This window comes from Seriola lalandi, unplaced genomic scaffold (assembly GCF_002814215.2).
Source record: "Seriola lalandi dorsalis isolate HSWRI2012SDOR001 ecotype SW California unplaced genomic scaffold, Sedor1 jcf7180002054559, whole genome shotgun sequence".
NCBI lineage: Eukaryota > Metazoa > Chordata > Actinopteri > Carangiformes > Carangidae > Seriola > Seriola lalandi.
Window position 1 is genome coordinate 1045568 of NW_019525112.1, and position 20085 is coordinate 1065652.

General features: G+C 39.0%; 1 protein-coding gene across 1 annotated transcript in view; it reads right to left on the reverse strand.

Annotated features, from left to right (window-relative positions):
- Positions 1–1980: 1980 nt before the first annotated feature.
- The window catches only part of cckbrb (cholecystokinin B receptor b), a 26869-nt gene continuing 8764 nt past the window's right edge, over positions 1981–20085 (reverse strand). The window contains exons 2-5 of the mRNA XM_023415980.2: positions 18278–18529; positions 14527–14788; positions 12271–12398; positions 1981–9860 (exon numbers count right to left, since the gene is read on the reverse strand). Of these exons, the coding sequence (XP_023271748.1) occupies positions 9319–9860; positions 12271–12398; positions 14527–14788; positions 18278–18529 (1184 nt within the window). The 3' untranslated portion in view covers positions 1981–9318. The remainder of the gene's footprint in view (positions 9861–12270; positions 12399–14526; positions 14789–18277; positions 18530–20085) is intronic.

Here is a 20085-nt window from a genome sequence, read left to right on the forward strand (position 1 = left end):
AAGCGCATAAACATGTCTGTGTGTGAGAATGCTTGTATGTGCTTGCAATGGTGGTCAGACTATGTGACATTGCAAGAGACATGGTTGGTGGTCAGGTAATGTATTTCCACACATGCAGCCAAATCATTACCAAATACCCCAGATTGTAATTCTTATTTATTCTCCCCTTAAAACCTGCTCGATATCTGACATCCTCTGGCAGTAACCTGTTGGCTGTTCGCAGGTGTTACACAGGAGATGTGGTGTGAGTAGCACAATAGCAGAGCAGCAGCAGCAGCTCAGGTGCTACAGCTGTGTCTACACGGGATGCATTCAGACACTGTATTGAGTTGTGGGTCATCTGCATTTTGGAAGCACTCAGAGCCCAATGCGCAGTCACTGTAGTTACTTGCAAAAATGCATAAAAATAGAGCTGGAGTGTAAAAATAAGCTTCAGGCTGCATTTACATGTTTATAGTGGAAGTAAAACAGGAGCTGTTATGCAGCCTGTGTAGACAGCTGGATGAATTAAAATAGAAGCGTATCAGACATGCATGAGATGGAATGACTGAAAGATGCAGCTGAAATGCTTTCTGCATAGACACACTTGAGACTAAAGGAGGCTAATCTTTGCTGTAACATTATTTAATTTGGGCGATTTGATAGCATTTGTGTATTTATGTGTGTATGTAGGTTGACGATTACATATGTATTTTCTAGAACATTGTAAAGCATTTTGTAAAATCTGGTTATAAGTGCCACAGAGATCAACTTTATTGATTCATCATCTATTACAGGGCCGACATATAGAGATACAACCATTCATGCTTACATTCACACCTATTTAGGCAATTTAGAGTCGCCATTTAAACTGTATGTCTTTGGACTGTGGGAGGAAGCCAGAATATCCAGGGAGTCGCACTCAGGCACAGAGAGAACATACAAACTCCATACAGAAAGGACCTGGCTGGCTAGTAGGTTTGAACCCAGAACCTACTTGCTTCTCCTATATCAACTTTGATATTATATTATTATGTAGACCTTGTCTGTGAAATTACAGAGACAGCCCCATCTGCAGTTGAGGAGAGTTTCAAGAGCCTCAGTGACCTCCCTGACCTTCCATATTGGACTGCACTGAGTGGTGGTTGTAGGATGTGGAGGAGGAAGTAATGGTTATTGTTTATGATTGCTCACTGGGTTTTTCTTGAAGTAATTTAAGTGCTTAGTTTTTATGCTGTACATATATGTCAGACAAGAAAAACTATCATTCACTTGGACCAGAAAGAATTTTTGTCATTATTCACAGGTGGAAAGTCCCTCTAACTCCACATTGATTTCTGGAATGAGTGCTTGTCCATTCTTGAGTTAGACAGTCAGTGCTAATCCTCATCAGAGACACAGTATCGATAACAAGTTCTCCCTTGATCAATAGTTATCCATTACACAGGACCTTACTGTCTAATTACTGCACTGGTTATCCCTTCTTAGACACTGTTATCTATTACAATTAAATGCTGTCAAGAAATGTCAGTCTATAACTGGAAGGGAATTGCATTTTAGAGGTCAAACTAGCAGTGCTAAACCAGCATATGTTGAGGTTTTTGTACGTTTTATTGTCCAGTACAGCCAAGTGGTTGTTTTAAAGTTCATGATATGGATATATTTACATTTTATTTGCTGCTGGTGTTTTGAGAGGCAATACAGAAGCTATGTAGAGTACCTATAAGTCAACATTTATTTTCCATTTGATTCCATTAAGACCACGCTAAACAGAACTACCATGTAAGCAAGAGAATGGCTCAGTGGCAACGCCTGTGCACTTTACCTTCTCGCATTTCAGCATTGTGTTATATGTAAAGCTGAAAGCTTAGAGTGCTCAGAGGAGATGAGACTAACTCATAAGGCCTAACTGTATGAATTCGTTGCTCTAACCGCATCCAAAAGACAGAAAAAAACACTTATTATAATTACTATAAGTCGTATAAAGACTAAATGAGGACATTTGGTACAATTTGACAGAGACTTTATTAGAATTGAATAACATTACACAAAAAGCAAAAGCAAATCACTACCAACTGGATAATCACCCAGTTGTACATACACATTTAAAGCTGTTTTGTGCGTGTGTGTGTGTGTGTGTGAGAGAGAGAGAGAGAGATAGAGAGAGAGAGAGATAGAAACACAAAATGTGCATCTGTCAGACATGAGGATCATTAATTTCATAAGCCACAGAAGCTATCATAAAATCTCAAACATCACATACAACAAATGCCACAAAATCTGCCTGTACTTGATGATTTTGATGATTTTGTCTCTTTCTCTGACACACAGATTCACACACATTTTCCGTACAGAGTATACAAATGCAGAGATAGGTAGCACACCTATTCTGTCTGCCAAGTCAGAAGCAATGAATAGTGGCTGTGACAACAATCATGATAGCAATGAATCTGCCCTGTCATAAGGGAGGTAGACCCGTTGAACCTCCTCCATCTAGAGCATAAACCAGAAGGGAAAACTACACATTCCAAACCACGAGTAAACACCTAAGGCCTTACAGCGTCATAGCAGCACAAACGTACTAGTCAAGACACATGAAAAGCAGCCAAGAAAACCACACTGAACATTTTTCACAGATTATTTTCTCAAAGTTCTCACTTTTTTAGAAAGTACAATAGTAGCAATAAGACCTGTTTCATCACCTTTTACCCAGAGACATTAGGCAATGTCAAGCCAACACTGAATATGTCAGTATCAAGAGTGCTTGCCATTGCCCATGTTCTTTTCCATGGATGGAGAAACAGTATTGCCAAATGCTTTCATCTCCAGCTTCGCCTCAAACAGAAGTGACTCATGTATTTACATAGTAAATGTATGAAGGACACACACACATGTGCACACACAGACATACAGATACTGTACACTCAAAACACACTTAAGGCAATGGTGGCCTTTGAACCGTGACCATTCGAGTAAATCTAAATGTGTCCTTGTATGCTTCTCTAACCCTTCATCCTTGTTCATCCCATCCGAGCCTACGGCCTGAACAAGCTGCTTAGACACATGGAACACTACTGTATATCACTGAGTCGCAAGATCAGCTCTTTCCCTTACAGAACGTCACTGAGCAAATATACAACAGAATATTTAATTTAATATTTTTGACACCTGATTTCAGTACAATTCAGAACAATACGTGTATATTAACAGTGATATAGATGAGCAGGTATGTACACAGATATACATGGATACAATTTATATTTGCCTCTTGCCAGAGAAGGCTTTTGTGTCACTAACATTCACAGCAAGATGGCTGCACTATTCCAAAATCTGCCCCAGAAACAGTAAACAACAACACTAATGAGACAATACCCAGATGCTTAACTTTCAAATGACATGGCCTTTAATCCTCATCATTGTGTTCCACAATATGATTTCTTCAGTCCACATGGATCATATTGATATGATGGCTGAAATGACTAATACATCGTTGTTACATTACAGCCCCGAAGACTATATTAAAATATAAATCCCATTGCAACTCCCTGCGCATGTGCCTGAGAACTGCCGATTCTGTTCATCTTGACGACTCAACAGCAAAGATGCTTGTGACAGCCTTAAAAAAAAAAGGCTGCAGTGTGGTTTTTCCATAGTTCTTTCAAGGGACAATGAAACCTTTGTTGTGTCAGAAATGAGCTTCTTATTTTATGAGCAAATGTTTACAAGTAATTAGAGGGGCAAAGCTGGCAGCTATCCTGAGGCTCCAGAGCTCCAGGGGCCTTGAAAATCCCTAAATTCACTGTGTAGCGTTAGTAGTTTGATTAATTGCAAATTTGCTGAAGTTTGTTGTGAATTTACATTACAAAAGTGCAATCAACAAAGACAGGTCCTGCATTATTACCAGCCATGACAAAAGGGCTGGTATTGTTTTCACCTTGCGGATGTGTGTGTGTGTGTCATGGCAAGAAGTGGTCCTGGAGACAACAGCTACCACAGCTACTGCAGTACAACTACTACCACAGAGGCAGTTTTCAGTACTTTGGTAAGTGTTTATATGTATGTGGACAAGATTTTGTCACCGCGATTGCATCACAACCATGCAAGATACAGTCACAAAACTTCACAGGTGTGTAAGTGAAATCAAAATGTAGGCCAAGTTTGAAGATGGGTGTGGTTCGACCCATAAGCATGTAATAATGTAGTAATAATGTAGTAAGAACTACCGAGTAGGTCTGCTGATGGGACGGAACATCAACATGTTGACGGGTGTTATAGTTGGTGTGAGTCCATCGCAAGATGGTCTCTAATTAGTTAATGTTTTGTCCCTCTTCTACAGATGCTCTGTATCAAAATCTAGTTTTAGTGCTTTCAAATTTTAATTTATATTTTGCTCACACAACCCTGTCTCCTATACAACAAATTTTGCAACAGTAAATATGGAACGACACTTAATGCCATCTGAATTACTTCTTCTATTAACACAAGGAAATGCACTCACACTCACAGTGACCAACAGCATATTCAGCCATGCAAAAGGAGCACAATTAATCTTCCTTAATGCATCAGTAATAAATATCTTACTTTAAAACTACTACTGCTGATATAATGGCAAGCCAAAAGTAACACTAATCAATTTCAATGCAGTTACAGTTAAACAGTTACAACTCAGTAGGGAATCTGTACTATCTCACATTGCCAGGACAAGCAGGATTTTCCATTCGGATAACCAAACTCCTTTTTTATTTATCTTACTGCTGCTGATTGGATTTGTCATGAATGCACCTGGCAGTGCTGCCCAGTTGGGCAAATTTGCTTCGCACACATCAGCTTTGCTCACTTTAAACAATTATGACCCCACTCAAACCGTCAACCCCTATTTCCTAGAGTCTTTCTCTGCAACACCTGTGGATGGTGTCCCTATCATTCACCAGCAGCACTCCCCCTGAGCAGAGCTGCACCATTTGTCAGTGACACTTGTGTATTGTGACAAATGGTTACACTTTTATTTGGAGTAATGGGCTCTGCTCATGAGGGTGCCCTGCAATCTGAGCAGTGGTAACAGCCCTACAGACATTTCACTGAGATATGGGCACACATAATGTTAAAGGTAAGAGATGCCATTGTCAAGAAGCTAGAACAGGGGGAGGTGAGGGTGCAAGCAGAGAAATTAAACCGCACAACAAGTAATAGCTTTGTGTAGTCTTTGTGGAGAGGAGAGGGTAGTTTAGCAGCAGGGGTATAATTATCAAAGGAACGAATGCTTGTCATTTTGTAAAGATCACCTCATTGTCTTGACTGACATGATTGATTACTTGTGTGAATGTGAGAAGAGTCCCTTCAGTGTTCAGTCAATAGCATGCACGGTCTGTGGTGGAGACACTTTTACCTCTCTTTCAGTTTTTATGTATTCACACTGTATAGCATTAATTATAAAAACTGACATATATGTTAAAAGATTTGTACCTAACGTGTCTCCTTTATCTCACTACATCTTCTGCATGATTGACATGCTCAGTATGTATGGACCATGTTTATAATTTGAAAGAACCAACTGCAAAAAAAATAAAAACATTACATTATCCATCCATGCAAATAGTTTATGTTTTATTTATCAAGATTTTGAGATATCACAGATGTCTCTAGTATGTCTACTTCTGAGTTTGCAATACACTGGAGGTAAATGAATGTTTCTTGTCATGCTTAAAGCGTTCAAATTTACTTGAAACTTAACTTGTTGGTGGGAGCTGGCAAGGAGTGCAACCCCAACATTAAAAGCTGCAGTAACTGATATTTTTTAAGCTCTCTGGAGCAGTGTTAAAGGCTTAAAACACAACATTTATATATTATCCCCTTAAAGAGGCATTATGGCAAACATGTTAGCAAACAGTTGCCTATTTACATATCCAGCAGGAGCAAAATTAGCAGTTATTTTGAGTTCTATTTCCTGTGTCTTGATTCACGTAAGTCCAATATTCACCTGGCTTTGGCTCTGTTTTGGTGTCCACCAACTCTTGAGGGATTTATTATTTGTTGAAAACAGTAGCCTGATGCCGCATGATGATGAGAACAGAACTGTGGACCAGAAAACCAAAACCGTGAGCCAAAATAGTCAAAAACACTGTGGAGCCGAGTTGAACTGGAAAGACGGGTGATAAGTTCGTCACTACCACTGACCCCTTTCACATTGCAAGTCGTAATTTGCTCCATTGATAATGTCAAAAATATTGATGAGTGCAGCTTTAAACTCACAGAGCCCTGGGCAACACAAGCTGTGAATTGCTCAAATAAATTTTCTCTTTTTACTATGCCTCTTTAACTGACATCTGAACATATTAATAACATTTCCTGATACATGACTATACTGTAAGTGTTATTTTGAAAAAGCCATTTCTGCCAACATCATTTCTATTCCCGAAGAATACATGTTACATATACTATGAAGCTTGTAAATATGAACACCAACGTACCATTTTTAAACAGAGGACTGAAGGTGACATTTACTGTAACCTTTAGAAAACTCTATTCGCACTGACATTTACTTATACTACATAAGTGGAATATGTTAATTGGAGATCAAACCATTATCTACTGAGAATTTATCATCACAGGTATTTTCATTTTCATGGCCAGTATTCATTTTGTGAAGAAGGAAAAGAACATATTATTGGTATCTGTCTGTAATTGGTTGTGAGCAAGTGCCAAATAACCAGTTTAAGCAGGAGTACTGTGCGTATGTGCGTATGTGTGTGTGTGTGTGTGTATTTGTAGCGACTGGATGAGGTTGGGTGGGGGGCAAGTCATAACATTTAATGGCCTCTGTGACACCACAGGGAAATCAGCCTCTCACAGCTTTCCGGAAAAGAAACACTTTCTAAGTGTCACTCATAAACATCAACACAGACGGATAGTATTCCTCTTTCTGGGAAACGCTACTTGTAGACTGAAACACCTTCTCTCTATTTACTGCAGGAAGAAAACATCTGCTTTCCCACAATTTAACACTGGGACTGAGAGATCAGACAGGCATTTTGATTTGAAAAGCACACTCTATCTACCATGATCTCACTTTGGTTTTACTGTATGTGCATATTTAAGGACAAAGCCATTCATACAAAGCCTGTATCTTGTGTTTTAAAGATGATGGGGCTTTGTCCTCCTCTATACAGTCGACATGTGTGGAGGTAAAGTTCTGTGACTGTAGCAGCGGTAGCAGAAACTAATTCATTAGCACGTAAGTGTAAGATTTTATTGTCCTAGTCTAGCCATGGCACCAAGATTGTCAGATTTTCTAAAACACAGACTGAGGTTTCAGCCAATAAAATTCTCTGCCTTGTTGTTGTATCGCCTCAAGCAGTAAGGTATCAGTATGATTTATATTTTATACACAAAGGGAATAGTGTACACAATAAACTGCAAAAGCTGCGGGCTGATGTAGAATCTTCCAAAACATGCTCACAAGTGCGGGTCATTCATCTATTTTTGTGAGACTGACAGCGTTGTGCTTTGGTGCACTCAGTGAAATATCCTCTCAGCCAGGCAGGTTTGAGGTCGTAACACAATTACTGTGAGGTGAGCGGGGGAGCCAGAGTCAGGCCTGACAAACAGCGACCTCCGAAACCTGGCTGCCATTCTGTAGCCTGCAGGTGAGCTACACGGGGACAGCAAGTCACTGAGCTTATTCGTAAATGCTGTAGGTACTTGATCCTCTTGTAACCTCTTTTAAAACATACCGTAAGGCTGCACTGAACTTATTGTTCATGAAAATCACTCTTCGATGTTGTCAGACAGTACATATATAGTAACAAATATAATATATTAGCAACATTTACTGTCTGTGTAAACTACTGTACAACAGAATTAACATATGCGCATGACTCCTTCTTTTAAATTTTTGTTTTAAATTATGTCATTGTGAGTCAAAAGACTTGCTTGGTATATTATAATTATAATTAAGTTTTTGTCTTCACCAAGCACTACACACTTAACACAAAGACAAGTCACTGAAATGCACCAGATTAAGAGTTACTCATCCAACCATACACAAATAAGGTTAATCACTGAACTTGAACGTAGTGTCACAAATAAGCTTTTTCCCTTAAGGCCTCTAGTTTTAGAGTAGTAAGTCACACTTTTCATAAGCTGCAAATAAAAAAGGAAAAGGAAAAAGAAAGGGTCCACAGATGTGACACAGAGACAAAGAGGGGAGCTGTGGCGGGTTGTCTATGCACCATACAGCTCTAAGCTACAATCTTCTGATACTGTACCATGAAATTTATCAAAGTATTAAATTGATATTCCAAAATACGATCGTTTGTATGGTCTCTTAAAATAGCTCAGATTTGTTTCCAATTGTGCCAATTTACTGCCCTCAAATGAGGAGACCCTCAAATGAGAAAGAAAGTACCAAGTCAGTTCAAAGTGTCAAGTCTCCCTTGTCATATTTGCTACTGTGTTCAGCTGCAAGAACAACGTACAAATAAACACTGGCGCATACAAAGAAAAATCCATCTCTAAAAACTAAACAACACAAAGGTGACTAGCATTACAGTTGACAACCACAACACAAGGCATCAACACCGCCCATGTACTGTAAACAGTTTATGCCTCTGAAGTTTTTTTTTTTCTTCTGTAAACCATGTAGCCAAGTAGAACAGACAATTTATTAATCTTATCAATTCCCATCTGGAGGAAATTCCTAAGTTCTAAAGAAGATGTTGAGTTCGTTTAGAAGATCTTTTGAGTCTTTAAACGTTACTTCCAACCCCTTCAGGTTACAACTTGCCTGCGATTATGTTGCCCTCATACTGAATGACGTAAAATCAACAGCAGACAAACATAGTACACAATATTTAGTAGCAGGCACTTAGTCCACAAGGCAATTGCGTTATCATCATTAACACCGATAAACATTACAACTGAGAGCAAAATATAAAACACTATTTTTACAGCTACATAATGAATACTAAGTTATCAAGATTGCCTCCCTCACATATCATACAGCTCACCACTACTCACATCCTCTGCACTAGTAATACACGCGCACGCCCTGCCATAAAGGCATTGGTCCACTGTGACAACAGATAACTGTCTACTATGTTTTTTGTGCTTTTTTCAGTATAGCAATGCTAGTATTTACACTGTAAGACTTGGTTTCATTAAATAATACCTACATAAGTTTAGTCACAGTCATACATGAAGCTTTTATACTGCTACATTATATTGCCTGTTTTTCCACTCCACGTCACAGTCACTATGAGTGCAGAGTTGGCCTAAAGACTAGGATGTGGGGTGCTGCGTTGCCGTAGTAACTGTCTTTCCTGGTGCCTGCATCCATCTGGCTCAGCAGGTTCCCATGGTGCTGACTGTAGTGTAACTGAACTTGGACATGGACGCTCCCGTTGCCATAACATCCTCCTCGTTGTCCCGTAGCCCGCCACGACGACGGCGATGGCAAGGCGCAGCACAGCATGAGAACGTGGTGAGCAGAGCTTTGCGGAAACGTGTGTTCATGAAGCAGTAAATAATTGGGTTGACGCAGGCAGAGGTGTAGCACAACAAATGGATGAAAGCGATGGGGGCCCCTGACAGGGCATTTTTGGCGGACCTGTCGTCAAAAGCCCGCCAGGTGTTGGCACAGTACACCGGCATCCAGCAGAGGAAGAACAGGACAACAATGACCACCAGCATGCGAATGACTCGCTTCTTGGCCTCCAGTTTGGCCTCAGATGTGTTGCTGCGTGGCCGCTCGGCCTTGATAGACCTGCCTGATGCAGCCATGGTGGACATCTCCATCGAGTGCGGCCTCTGGACGACATTAACGTAGCAACCATCTCCATCATCACTGCCAGTAGACACAGTGGAGGTCAGGCCGTTCTTCACATCTGTATGGGAGAGCAGATTGAAAGAGGAGGGTATCTGTGAATGAAATGTTAAAAAACACTAATACATGAGTAATGTCCCGTTTTGTGAATCTTTTTGCTTTTATTGTACTTCGCTGATGTTGTTGAGGGCCAGATGGACTCCATTCATGCTACTGTAGGGGTGGCCTGATCAGTACCTGAAGTATCGATATCAACAAAACTAACTGAATCTCAGTTATTTTGTGGGCAAATGAGCATGCACATCTTAGTGTCTGCACTCTGCTCCTCTGCTTCTGTTGTGTGCATGTGAGCAGCAGTCGCCTCATTAGTTCAGGGAATTCAAATGATAAATATTTCTAATTTACCAGTAAAACAAGTCTTGTATTTTGATATGCATGTGATTAAGTATCTTACAGAGAATAATAAAAAGAAATACTTCATGTAAATCACTGGGAGGCAAATTAATGATACATTCACATGGCCCTTGCCGAGTTGATAGATCAGCGGCTTTATTAATAAAAAGCTGGGATTTGTACTGTTATCGTATATGTCATATATCAGTGATTTTGGCCTCAGTATTACTTGGTATCAGATCTGGCCCATCCTAGGCAGACATGATTCTTTTTACACTAGATTGAGAGTTTGCAAACACGGATGTATTCGCACACATTTATCAGCGCCTTTGCTCTGCATGGTCATACATTTTGGGCTGCAGGATCAGTGGGGACACAGAAAGTATCATTAATACTTAAGTTTGTATAATAAGATTGGATACACAAAACACAAGAAAATATCAGAAAAATATGTAATGTTAATATTTAAACTACCCAGTAGCATTCATCAATATCTGAAGGATTTAGACTTGGTATTAATTATACTACAAAAAGTAACACTAACTAGTACAAGTACTGAGAACTATGGCAGTAAAACTTTTGAGAATTAAAAAACAGTTTGAGAAAATAGTTGGTACCACTCAATGATACATCACACAATTTAAACTGTAATCTTATTGTATGAATCAGGTACAAATAAAATACTACCTGGTTCCTACTGGTGCTTAAATAGAGGCAGAGTGGAAGCAAACAAGACTGTGCGGAAAAGGGGAGTATTTTTATCAAAGGCAAAAAAAATGAAGTTTGGCGAAAATTGTGTCAAGTGCCTTCGTCTATATGTTACATTATTATATTAGTATGTTGTAGTTTTTCCTCCTTGAATGACAATAATAGCCTTCCATAGCTGTGGACTTGACAAAGGTATGTTTGTTTTCTACTGCAACCTGCCCATTATGAGCTGCTGCTTAAAAAATAGCAATCAAGCCAACGGTATCTGTGTGACTAGACTTCAGTATAAACCAAACCTTTAAAGCAATTTCTTACTTCACACTGGGTTTTTAACCACTATTTGCACCAATGGCATATATTTTAATTTGGCCATAATTTGACTAGATTGTCCCTAAGCTAACAAACCCTCCGACAGAGCCTGAAAAACAAGCGTGATGAGCATGAACGTATATTTAAAGAAACATTTGCATATAACTGAATGCTAAATCACTGAAAGCAGGAGGCAGTTGAGGATTTGGAGCTCTGTATTTGAGATATGCAGATAGAGTTAGTGCTCAATGTTTATGCGAACCGCCATGTGTTAGAGATACGACACGGGCATATACTAGTGGATGGTACTGTGTGTGGAGCATGTGACTATGCAACAACTTCCATGCCTGCCTTTTATCTTAAAGAAATTCCCTCCTAGTGGAGTAGCACCACAGCTCTGTGATGATACATTTGTGAGGTTTATTTTGAGTGCATCACACTGCAGCTCCACTTAATAGGCAGAAAAGTGGTAACCAATTCCTGCTGACCCACAGTAATCATCCATCAGGGGATATTGCAGTTTTTTGATAATATTTAGTTATCCTGCTCTCCTTAGTAAAAAGAGCCCTAAAGCAAGAAAATAGAAACAGAAACTGATCCTGTAGAGAGTTCATACACAATTCGTTAATCCGTTCCTGGATTATTAAATAAAACACAGGTTACTGTAAAATCTCTAAGGAAATTCTGCATCATTTCCCTCCTAAATTTTCTGTTTGTTTTTTACCCCATGCTCTTGTCTCTCAAGCCCTTTTTTATGCAACCTCTTTCTCTCTGAGACCAAACAGATGGTGATGTCCAGGCCAACAGCTGCCAGCCAATTCCATCCTCTAATGGAGCACCAGCAAACACACTCCATGCTGCTGTCATCCCATGCCCACAAAAGGTTATGTTTCACATAACCTGAACTCATTAAAGTGATTGTGGCGCTAATGAAATTCTTGTGATTAAAATGAAATTCCTCATCAGTTTTTTATTTTTGTATTCTTCACTGGCTGTTGGCCAAACTGCCCTGTAGGATAACTGACTTCTTAATCATTTCCACATATCGTGCACAGTCTCACCAGCTGAGTCTTTTTTGTGGCCCATCTCAAACTGGATGCCTCTATAAAGTTCCCTGGAGATCAGCCCATAAGCCACAATCATCACCACTCCTGGGATTGCGAAGAGAACAAGCAGAAGCAGAATGTACCTAAAAGAGAAAAGAGGTAAAAAATCTCAGCATTGATGCAGAAGGAAAATGGTGCATGTTCACACTCAGGTATCCTCAGACCCTGTATCTCATGTGTAATGTATTACCATTGCCTGTTCATTCAAGGCGCAGAGCAGATTCTTGTTTTATTCAGAAAAACAGATATCCAGCAATCTTTGAAAAACCTAGAATGATTAAAATGTCCTTCAACCAAAACTTACTACCGGAAAAGGCATTTCCAGAATGCTCCAAGACTATAATTATTTAAATGAAAAAAAAAATCCAATTCATTGCTTGATAAGTAAATAAATAAAAAAACCTGTTTCCCAAGTTGCAGTTCCTTGCTAATCCAAAATGAAAATGGTAGCTTGACATATGTCCTTGCTCAGTTTATACAACCTGAACCAAGATTCACCTGTAGCGTAGCTATTATTTCATATTTTATACAAATTTTATACAAAAACTTTTTTTTTTAATCCATGTTGGCAGTGAACTTCCTGTCCTACAAATAACAGCTGTAAATGTTGAAAAATGACCCTTTGTGTTGCTAAAATGATGCTCAGCTCTGTGACTCAAATGTAATAGTAATACACTACAGACACAATTGGGGTCTACTGCCCATGTGTAGATTTATACGTCCATAATCAAACCTGAAGTCATAGAATCAAACACTAGGGCACTAAAATACACAAATACACAAATACACACACACACACACACACACACACACACTCGACAATTTCAACTGTGCGCAAATACACACAGATATATGCAGGGTTGTCTGAAATTAGCCCAGAGCCTGTTCCATCCTAAGTCCAAAGAAAAACACAGAAACATCCTTCTGCTGTCTTCATCTGCCCCAACATTTCTATGTAAACAGCCAATACACAGAAAGTGAGAGCTGCTTGAAACAGGCTCCAGATCCAAACATGGAAGTAAATTAGATGTTTCAGTGTAGAGTGCCTTGCTGAAAGTGCACACACACACACACACACACACACACACACACACACACACACACACACACACACACACACACACACCCTCAGACACAGTTCATCTGCAGTTTATTTGATACAAAACAGCAGATTGTCCACACTAGAAGCTGCGGGAGAGTAAAAAAGATCCATGACTTGACTGCAAGTTTTATGATAAGCTGCATTTTCTGTGCTGTTGTTGGCTGCAATACCCTGGAGATCCAATTGATGAAGCTCAGCAAGGAAAGAAAAGCAGTCACTGTATCTCTCCAGTTAAAGTTACAACACTGCCAAAATGTTTTATCATCCCCATTATAAGAAATTCATCTTTTAAATGACAATTCCTTTCCTAAGTTGAACTAATTTGCCTGTTAGAGCAGGACACATTTTTCTCATCAGGAGAGTTGTCAGTGAAACAGGAAGTAGATCCAATCACAGCCTTAGGAGAAGATATTGTGATGTATGGACACGTGTATGGTGTGGCTGTTCCCACTAACCTCTGTTTGTTTTATTGATTTTGTGTTTTTTAATGAATTTGGCTGTTGGAACAAAAAAATGTTTCGTGCTCGGTCAATACAATTTTCCTCATCACAGGTCAGCCTGGTGAGAGTGAACATATCCTTCAGTGTACCTTAATCCAGGAGGAAGACTTGTATTCACGCAGCTTTCTATTTCCTTCCAGGGGATCAGTGGCTAATGATGCCATCTCTAACATATCAGACTCACGGTATTTCTGTATATCCCCAAACTTTCTAATATTCTGTGCAGTGTATACATACTTAAGATACTGTATATATCGTCTGTTAATCTCACCGTTCCTCAATCAAAGCATAAATTAAAACCAGATCAAATTGTTTAGGCTTCAGAGAGTTTTCTCTAGTGAAGCACATTTACCCAAGAACTGTACAATTTTAACTTACTTTACTTAGTAAAATAGTATTTTTCATTTGACAATTTGAATGACAATTTACCAGATTAAGATTCTGCATAAAAAACATATGAGGATCCCGTGAAACATGCAGTGCTTTATTATTAAACTATTTATTATAATAACAAACTGAGCAGATTTCTTTTTATTGTTGTAGATAGTAAATCTGTGAGAAAAGAAACAGAAAAGTAACAGACAGACCATGTGAAACCCAGACACTCACCAGGTCTGCTCTGCCATTGCAAGGGGCCACTTGTGTCGACACTGGTGCCCTGTGGTGTTGTCACGGCGCTGAAAAGACTCCAGGTGACTGATGATTGGATATGGGATCATGATGATGAAGGCCAGCACCCACGTAGCTGCAATCACCCGATAGGCATGGGAACGTGTTTGCCATACCCGTGACTTCAAGGGATTACAGATGGCGCTGTAGCGCTCAATCGCTATGGCAACCAAGCTAAACGTGGAAATGCTCACTGATATGCCTGAAGGAAAACAAAACGGATTATTCAGAAAGTAAATAAACATATGACTATCTGTAACATATCTTTTATTTTGATGAATGAAAAGTTATTATCGTTCAGACTTTGGATTCATAATGAAAAGTAACAATAACGTGTTTGTTGATGTGTGTGTTGTGTGTTAATATCTGCAATCATAACTGCGAAAAAAAATTTTGTGATGTGTGGAGACGTGCTTCCAAATGAATATAATGCGAGGCATGGAGGTGGGGATGGTTATCAGAGTCTTGTGGTAGAGGAAATCATGTTGGCCTAGGCCATTGATGTGATCTGCCATCTCCCTCCTGACAGGACAAGACGGGAAATTACTCTTTACCTCAGCAAGGATACATACTGTGTATGTGTGCCTTTGTGTGCATATGTATGCGTGTGTGTGTGTGAGAGAGAAAGAGAGAGTCAGGATCCAGTGGTGCACTATGTTGTCTGAGGGAAGCTTAAGAGCAGACCCCACTGAAGCACCAATCAGCAACACTCTCCCTGGGGTTTGTTTACCTTCACTCAGTGCATCATGCTGATGGCTCTCCTTCATTCATAAGCTCTGTGCTTTGCTTAATCAACTTTTCTTTTCAAATCTCAGTCGGTTTTTCTTTCAGCGGCAACACAGTGTTCCTGTTGTTCATTTTATTTGTGTCTAAATTTCTTATTTACTCAATATTGATGATTTTATTGTTATTTTCTCCATGTCTTACTTCAATGATTCTCTTTTTTTATTCACTATTCCTTTTTTATGTTGACTTTTATTTTTCGTTATAGATGAGTCAGTAGATGGGTGCAGGAGAGCACGAAAGTATTACCTCTACATTATACTGTATTTCTTCCAAGGATCTTGTTTTTTGTTTTTTTTTATTGATTACTCTATTCTTCTACAGGTTTTTCTTCTCCTAACTCCTTTTTAATTATTGCAAAGCAGTGGTGGAGAGTAACTGAGTAGCCTACATTAACTCAAGTACTGTGTTTTGGTATTTACATTTTCCTGACAGCTGTATTACAATTTACATTTTATGTAATATTTTTACATACAAAACCTATCAACTTATAAAATATGACACACTGTTGTAAATTTAACACAACAGTAAAGTCCATCTATCCAGTTATTGCATCAACCAATACTGATCTGATATAATCTATATTATGATATAAAATTCTGAAACTGAGAACAAAGTATTTTTATGTTATAGTGCTATATTCTAATTGAAGGGATAATTCAACATTTAAGGAAATATTCTTATTTACTTTTTTGCCGTGAGTCTGTACAGTAAAGCTACAGCCAGCAGCAGGTTAGCTTAGCTTAACATCTTTGGTTGACAGACTGATGATGAGCCGCTTCTTGATTTAGACATTCGACCAAAGAAGAGAACTCAGCTAGAAGCACAATTATCACTTTGATGTGAACTAGGAAAACTTAGTCACTTAGTCAAGTGAATATTAAAGGCAAAAACACTGAGAATCTGCGCCATTAAACCTCCCGCAAATGGGAAAGATAATGATGATGGTCCGTGGTTGTAAAGCTGATTAATGGTAATCTATACTTTTTGTAAAGTGGTGGTCAGAGAACTTGTTAACTTCCTGATTGCTGCTTGTTTTCATGGTTGTTGTAGCTTAGGTTAACAAGTGTAATAAATCAATCCATGAATTTAATTTTAGTAGTAGCCAACAGTAATGAGCTGCAAAGTCCCAGTAGCCCATTCCCTTCATTTTCTATTGGATGCAAGTCAGTGGCTTCTAAAAGCAATAAGGGATTAGTCAGATAATCAAACTGAATTTTCATTTGTTTCTATTTAACAGAAAAAAAAATCAGATGTAGGCTGTGACTCAGAGGTTTAAAGGCAGGCTATCACCTTGCTTATAATAATTACAAAGTAAACAAAATGAAGCGCTGTGCATGGAAATCATTGGAGAAAAAAAAATGTTTACAATTCTAAATGAGAGTAAACTATTCTGTACTGTTACTACCAAATAGCTTTAGTAGTAACAGTCAAAACCCCAAAGATGTTCAGTTTACAATGTTATAAATTTGACACTATAGTTCAAGACGGTACATGTCACTTACCAGTTACATGCCTGGCTTCTTGTTTGGCTCTGGGGCTAATAATACAGTATAACATGATAGGATAACAAGAAGTAATGATAGTAATGCTAAGTCACTGTTATGAAAGATAGAAGTAATATTTATCTCTTTTTTTTCCATACTTCGCTGTCTATAACTATTCATACAGTCAAATGAATTCCCTAAAGTTATAGGTATTTAAGCAGGGTTTACTCTTTCTCACCATAATCTAGAAATTAGATTTTTTTTTCTGAAAATTATTCCAAACATGTCTCTACCATTGACTGCCAGACGTACTTCTAACCTCCATCAAAAGGTGACTGACCTCCAATCTGCAAGCGCTCACCCCAAAGGAATATGAAATATGACGGCACTGCGACAAATTCAGTTAGATCGGATACGAATGGCATTTCATATTGAACTGCACTGAAACCGCTTCCACTATGAAGCAAAGGTCTCAGGAAAAAGATTATTTTCACATTTTACAAAGGATATATATATAGCTGTGCTCTATCAAAAAATGGTTTAATATCAGCCCTCTCCACATGTGCACCTCAATCCTGTTATATAAAGATTATACTGAAACTGATGTTTTCACTCTCTTCAAACAGCTTACATGTAATTTAAAGGACACCAACCTCATAAATTGGTAGGTTTAACCAAATAACACTTGTGGCCCATGATACATATCACTGGTTTCTCTAAAAGACGCTGTTCCCTTTTTTTAAGACAGCTGAAAGTGTCTGAATCACTCCATTACCTGCAGCATAAATAATGTTATTCATATACTGACATGCACCTGTGAAGCTTTAATTAAAGCTAACATAGTTTTTGAAGAGGCAATAATAACCTGATTTGAATGACTGAATGACTTTGTTCACTGCAATTCTTCAAATTTAAAAACAGATACTAACCATTAATATGAAAGAAACACTGTGGGGTAACAAGTGCTTCCTTATGATCGGTTATTTTGTATATTTTAACTGAATTGCTCTGAATAAGGTTTTGCTGCGTATAAAGTGCATCCCTCATTTGAGGCAACATCACTTCTTCTTTACTACATGCCCTGCATTCATCCTTCGTCATTTTCTGAGGATGAAGTTTATGCAATATTCAAAGCCTACAAAACTTTCAATGAAAAAAGTCTGAAATCTCAATTTACTACTTGTTAGAGTAAACTGTTGAGTGCATTTCCTTCTATAGAGGCAATCATGAATAAGCAAACAATGAAGCTATTTCAAAGGTCTGTTGGGAAATATAAAGACAGACCCAAACCCTTAATCTTTAGCCACTGTTTTCACCCCCAAATTTTCTCCTCTTTTCTTTCCTTCTCATCTCTCATCAACCTTCATCCTTTACCTCCTCTAACTCCTCCCCTTATCCCTCACCACTCCTCCTTCTCTCACCCATGAGGTAGGACACTATCTTGCACATAGCTGCTCCAAAGATGAAGTCCTTGAGGATGTTGGGGATGAGGTTGAAAGGCATGCAGAAGACGGCCATCATCAGGTCACTGATGGCGAGCGACAGCAGGAAGGTGTTGGTCACGGTGCGCATGCGCTTGTTGACAGTCAGCACCACAATGATCAGCAGGTTGCCGAATACGCTCAGGAAGAAGATGAGCGAGTAGAGCAGGATCTGCAGCGTGTGGTCCTCATCTGGTGCAGAAAAAGACAGGAGAAGAAGGGATGTTAGAGTGTGAATATTTTTGTCTTACTGAAGCAGTTGATCACGTCTGTTTTACATGATGATCAGTAAAATCGTTTGTTCTTTATTGATCCAAACAGCCTGGAGCCAACAACTATTTCTCATAACTTATTACTGTGTTATTTCTGCCTGTAAAGGGAGGGGTTTGTGATTGCACTGCGACACACTACAGCTGTGAACAGCAATATTGCATTGTTTCTGCTGCTCTGTGGCCTGCTCTGCAGTGGCCCACTGCTTTTCCTGAAAATTATGCAATGCCACACTTTAATTACCATAACCTGTGATGTTAGTTACTGCTTGTGAAAGACCACACATCACAGCCACAATAAAGACATTACAGCAACTGCTCTTGTCCAAGACATGGCAGTTCACTAGCAGTTTAATCTGACTCTGCAGGCACAAAATGGTACGAAGATCAACATAACCCCAGAAAACGAACGTTGAGGCTTTAACACTGAAGTTCCTAAAAAATAACAAAATCACGTCAACACACACACACACACACACACACACACACACACACTCCTACCTTACCAGCAGTAGACTGGTTTTAACGCTCCTGGTATCAAGAAAGGACAGGATTGCTGTACTACTGCTTCTCTCTGAGTTCTTTTCAGTCTTCACTTTGGAGCTGGACTTCACTTCACTGAGCCTCATAAGGATTGAAACTTAAATCTTTCATCCGGACGTTTGACTTCAAGTTTCACCACAGATTGAAATAGTTGTAAAAAAAAATTTAAAAAAAAGCCTTTGAGGGTTAATTTAGGTTTTCAACTTCAAACTCAATGCCACGTGTGTGGATTGAACCCAAGATTTCAAAACTTGGCACTAGACACACGTCAGCTTCATTTCTTGGAGCTTATGACTCTTTCCTTTGGATATGGGTCTTCAAAATTTAGGGAGAACAACAATAATGGAACCTTTGACCAAAAAATGTTCTCAACAGTCCTCTGACCCCCTGAACCAGTTGGTAAGGAACGGTTGACTGGTTTTTCTTAGACATTTTGTGTCCGTCCTTTGGAAGTCAGGCAGCAAAATAAGAAAGTTACCTGAAGATTCAACTCAGAACCTTAGAGCCAATGAGAAACAGAGTGCTGCTGCTGCTGGGATAGCTCAGGTAGTAAAAGGATTTGGGTTTGATCCTTGTGTGGCGCATTACATTTTGAAGTCGAAAGGAAAAAGTCAAAGTCTCTAAGAAATACAGCTCATGCTCAAATAGCTCAGGAAGTAACTCTGGAGGTTTGAGGTTTTGGGTTTGATCCTTAGGGGTGGCAGTGAATTTTCAGCACCCAAAGTAGATGTCTGACCATGTAGCACATGATGTTTGAGGACTTTCTTGGAAGTTTTGAGGTTGTGAGTTCAATGCTTATGATGCTCATTGAATTTAAGATAAACACAAAGCTTGTGCTACAGAAAATGGACCAGACTCAGTGAATAGCTCCCTAAGCTTAACATGTCCTATGATAACTATTAATTTAGCTGTACAGACTAATGAGCAGTGATAACT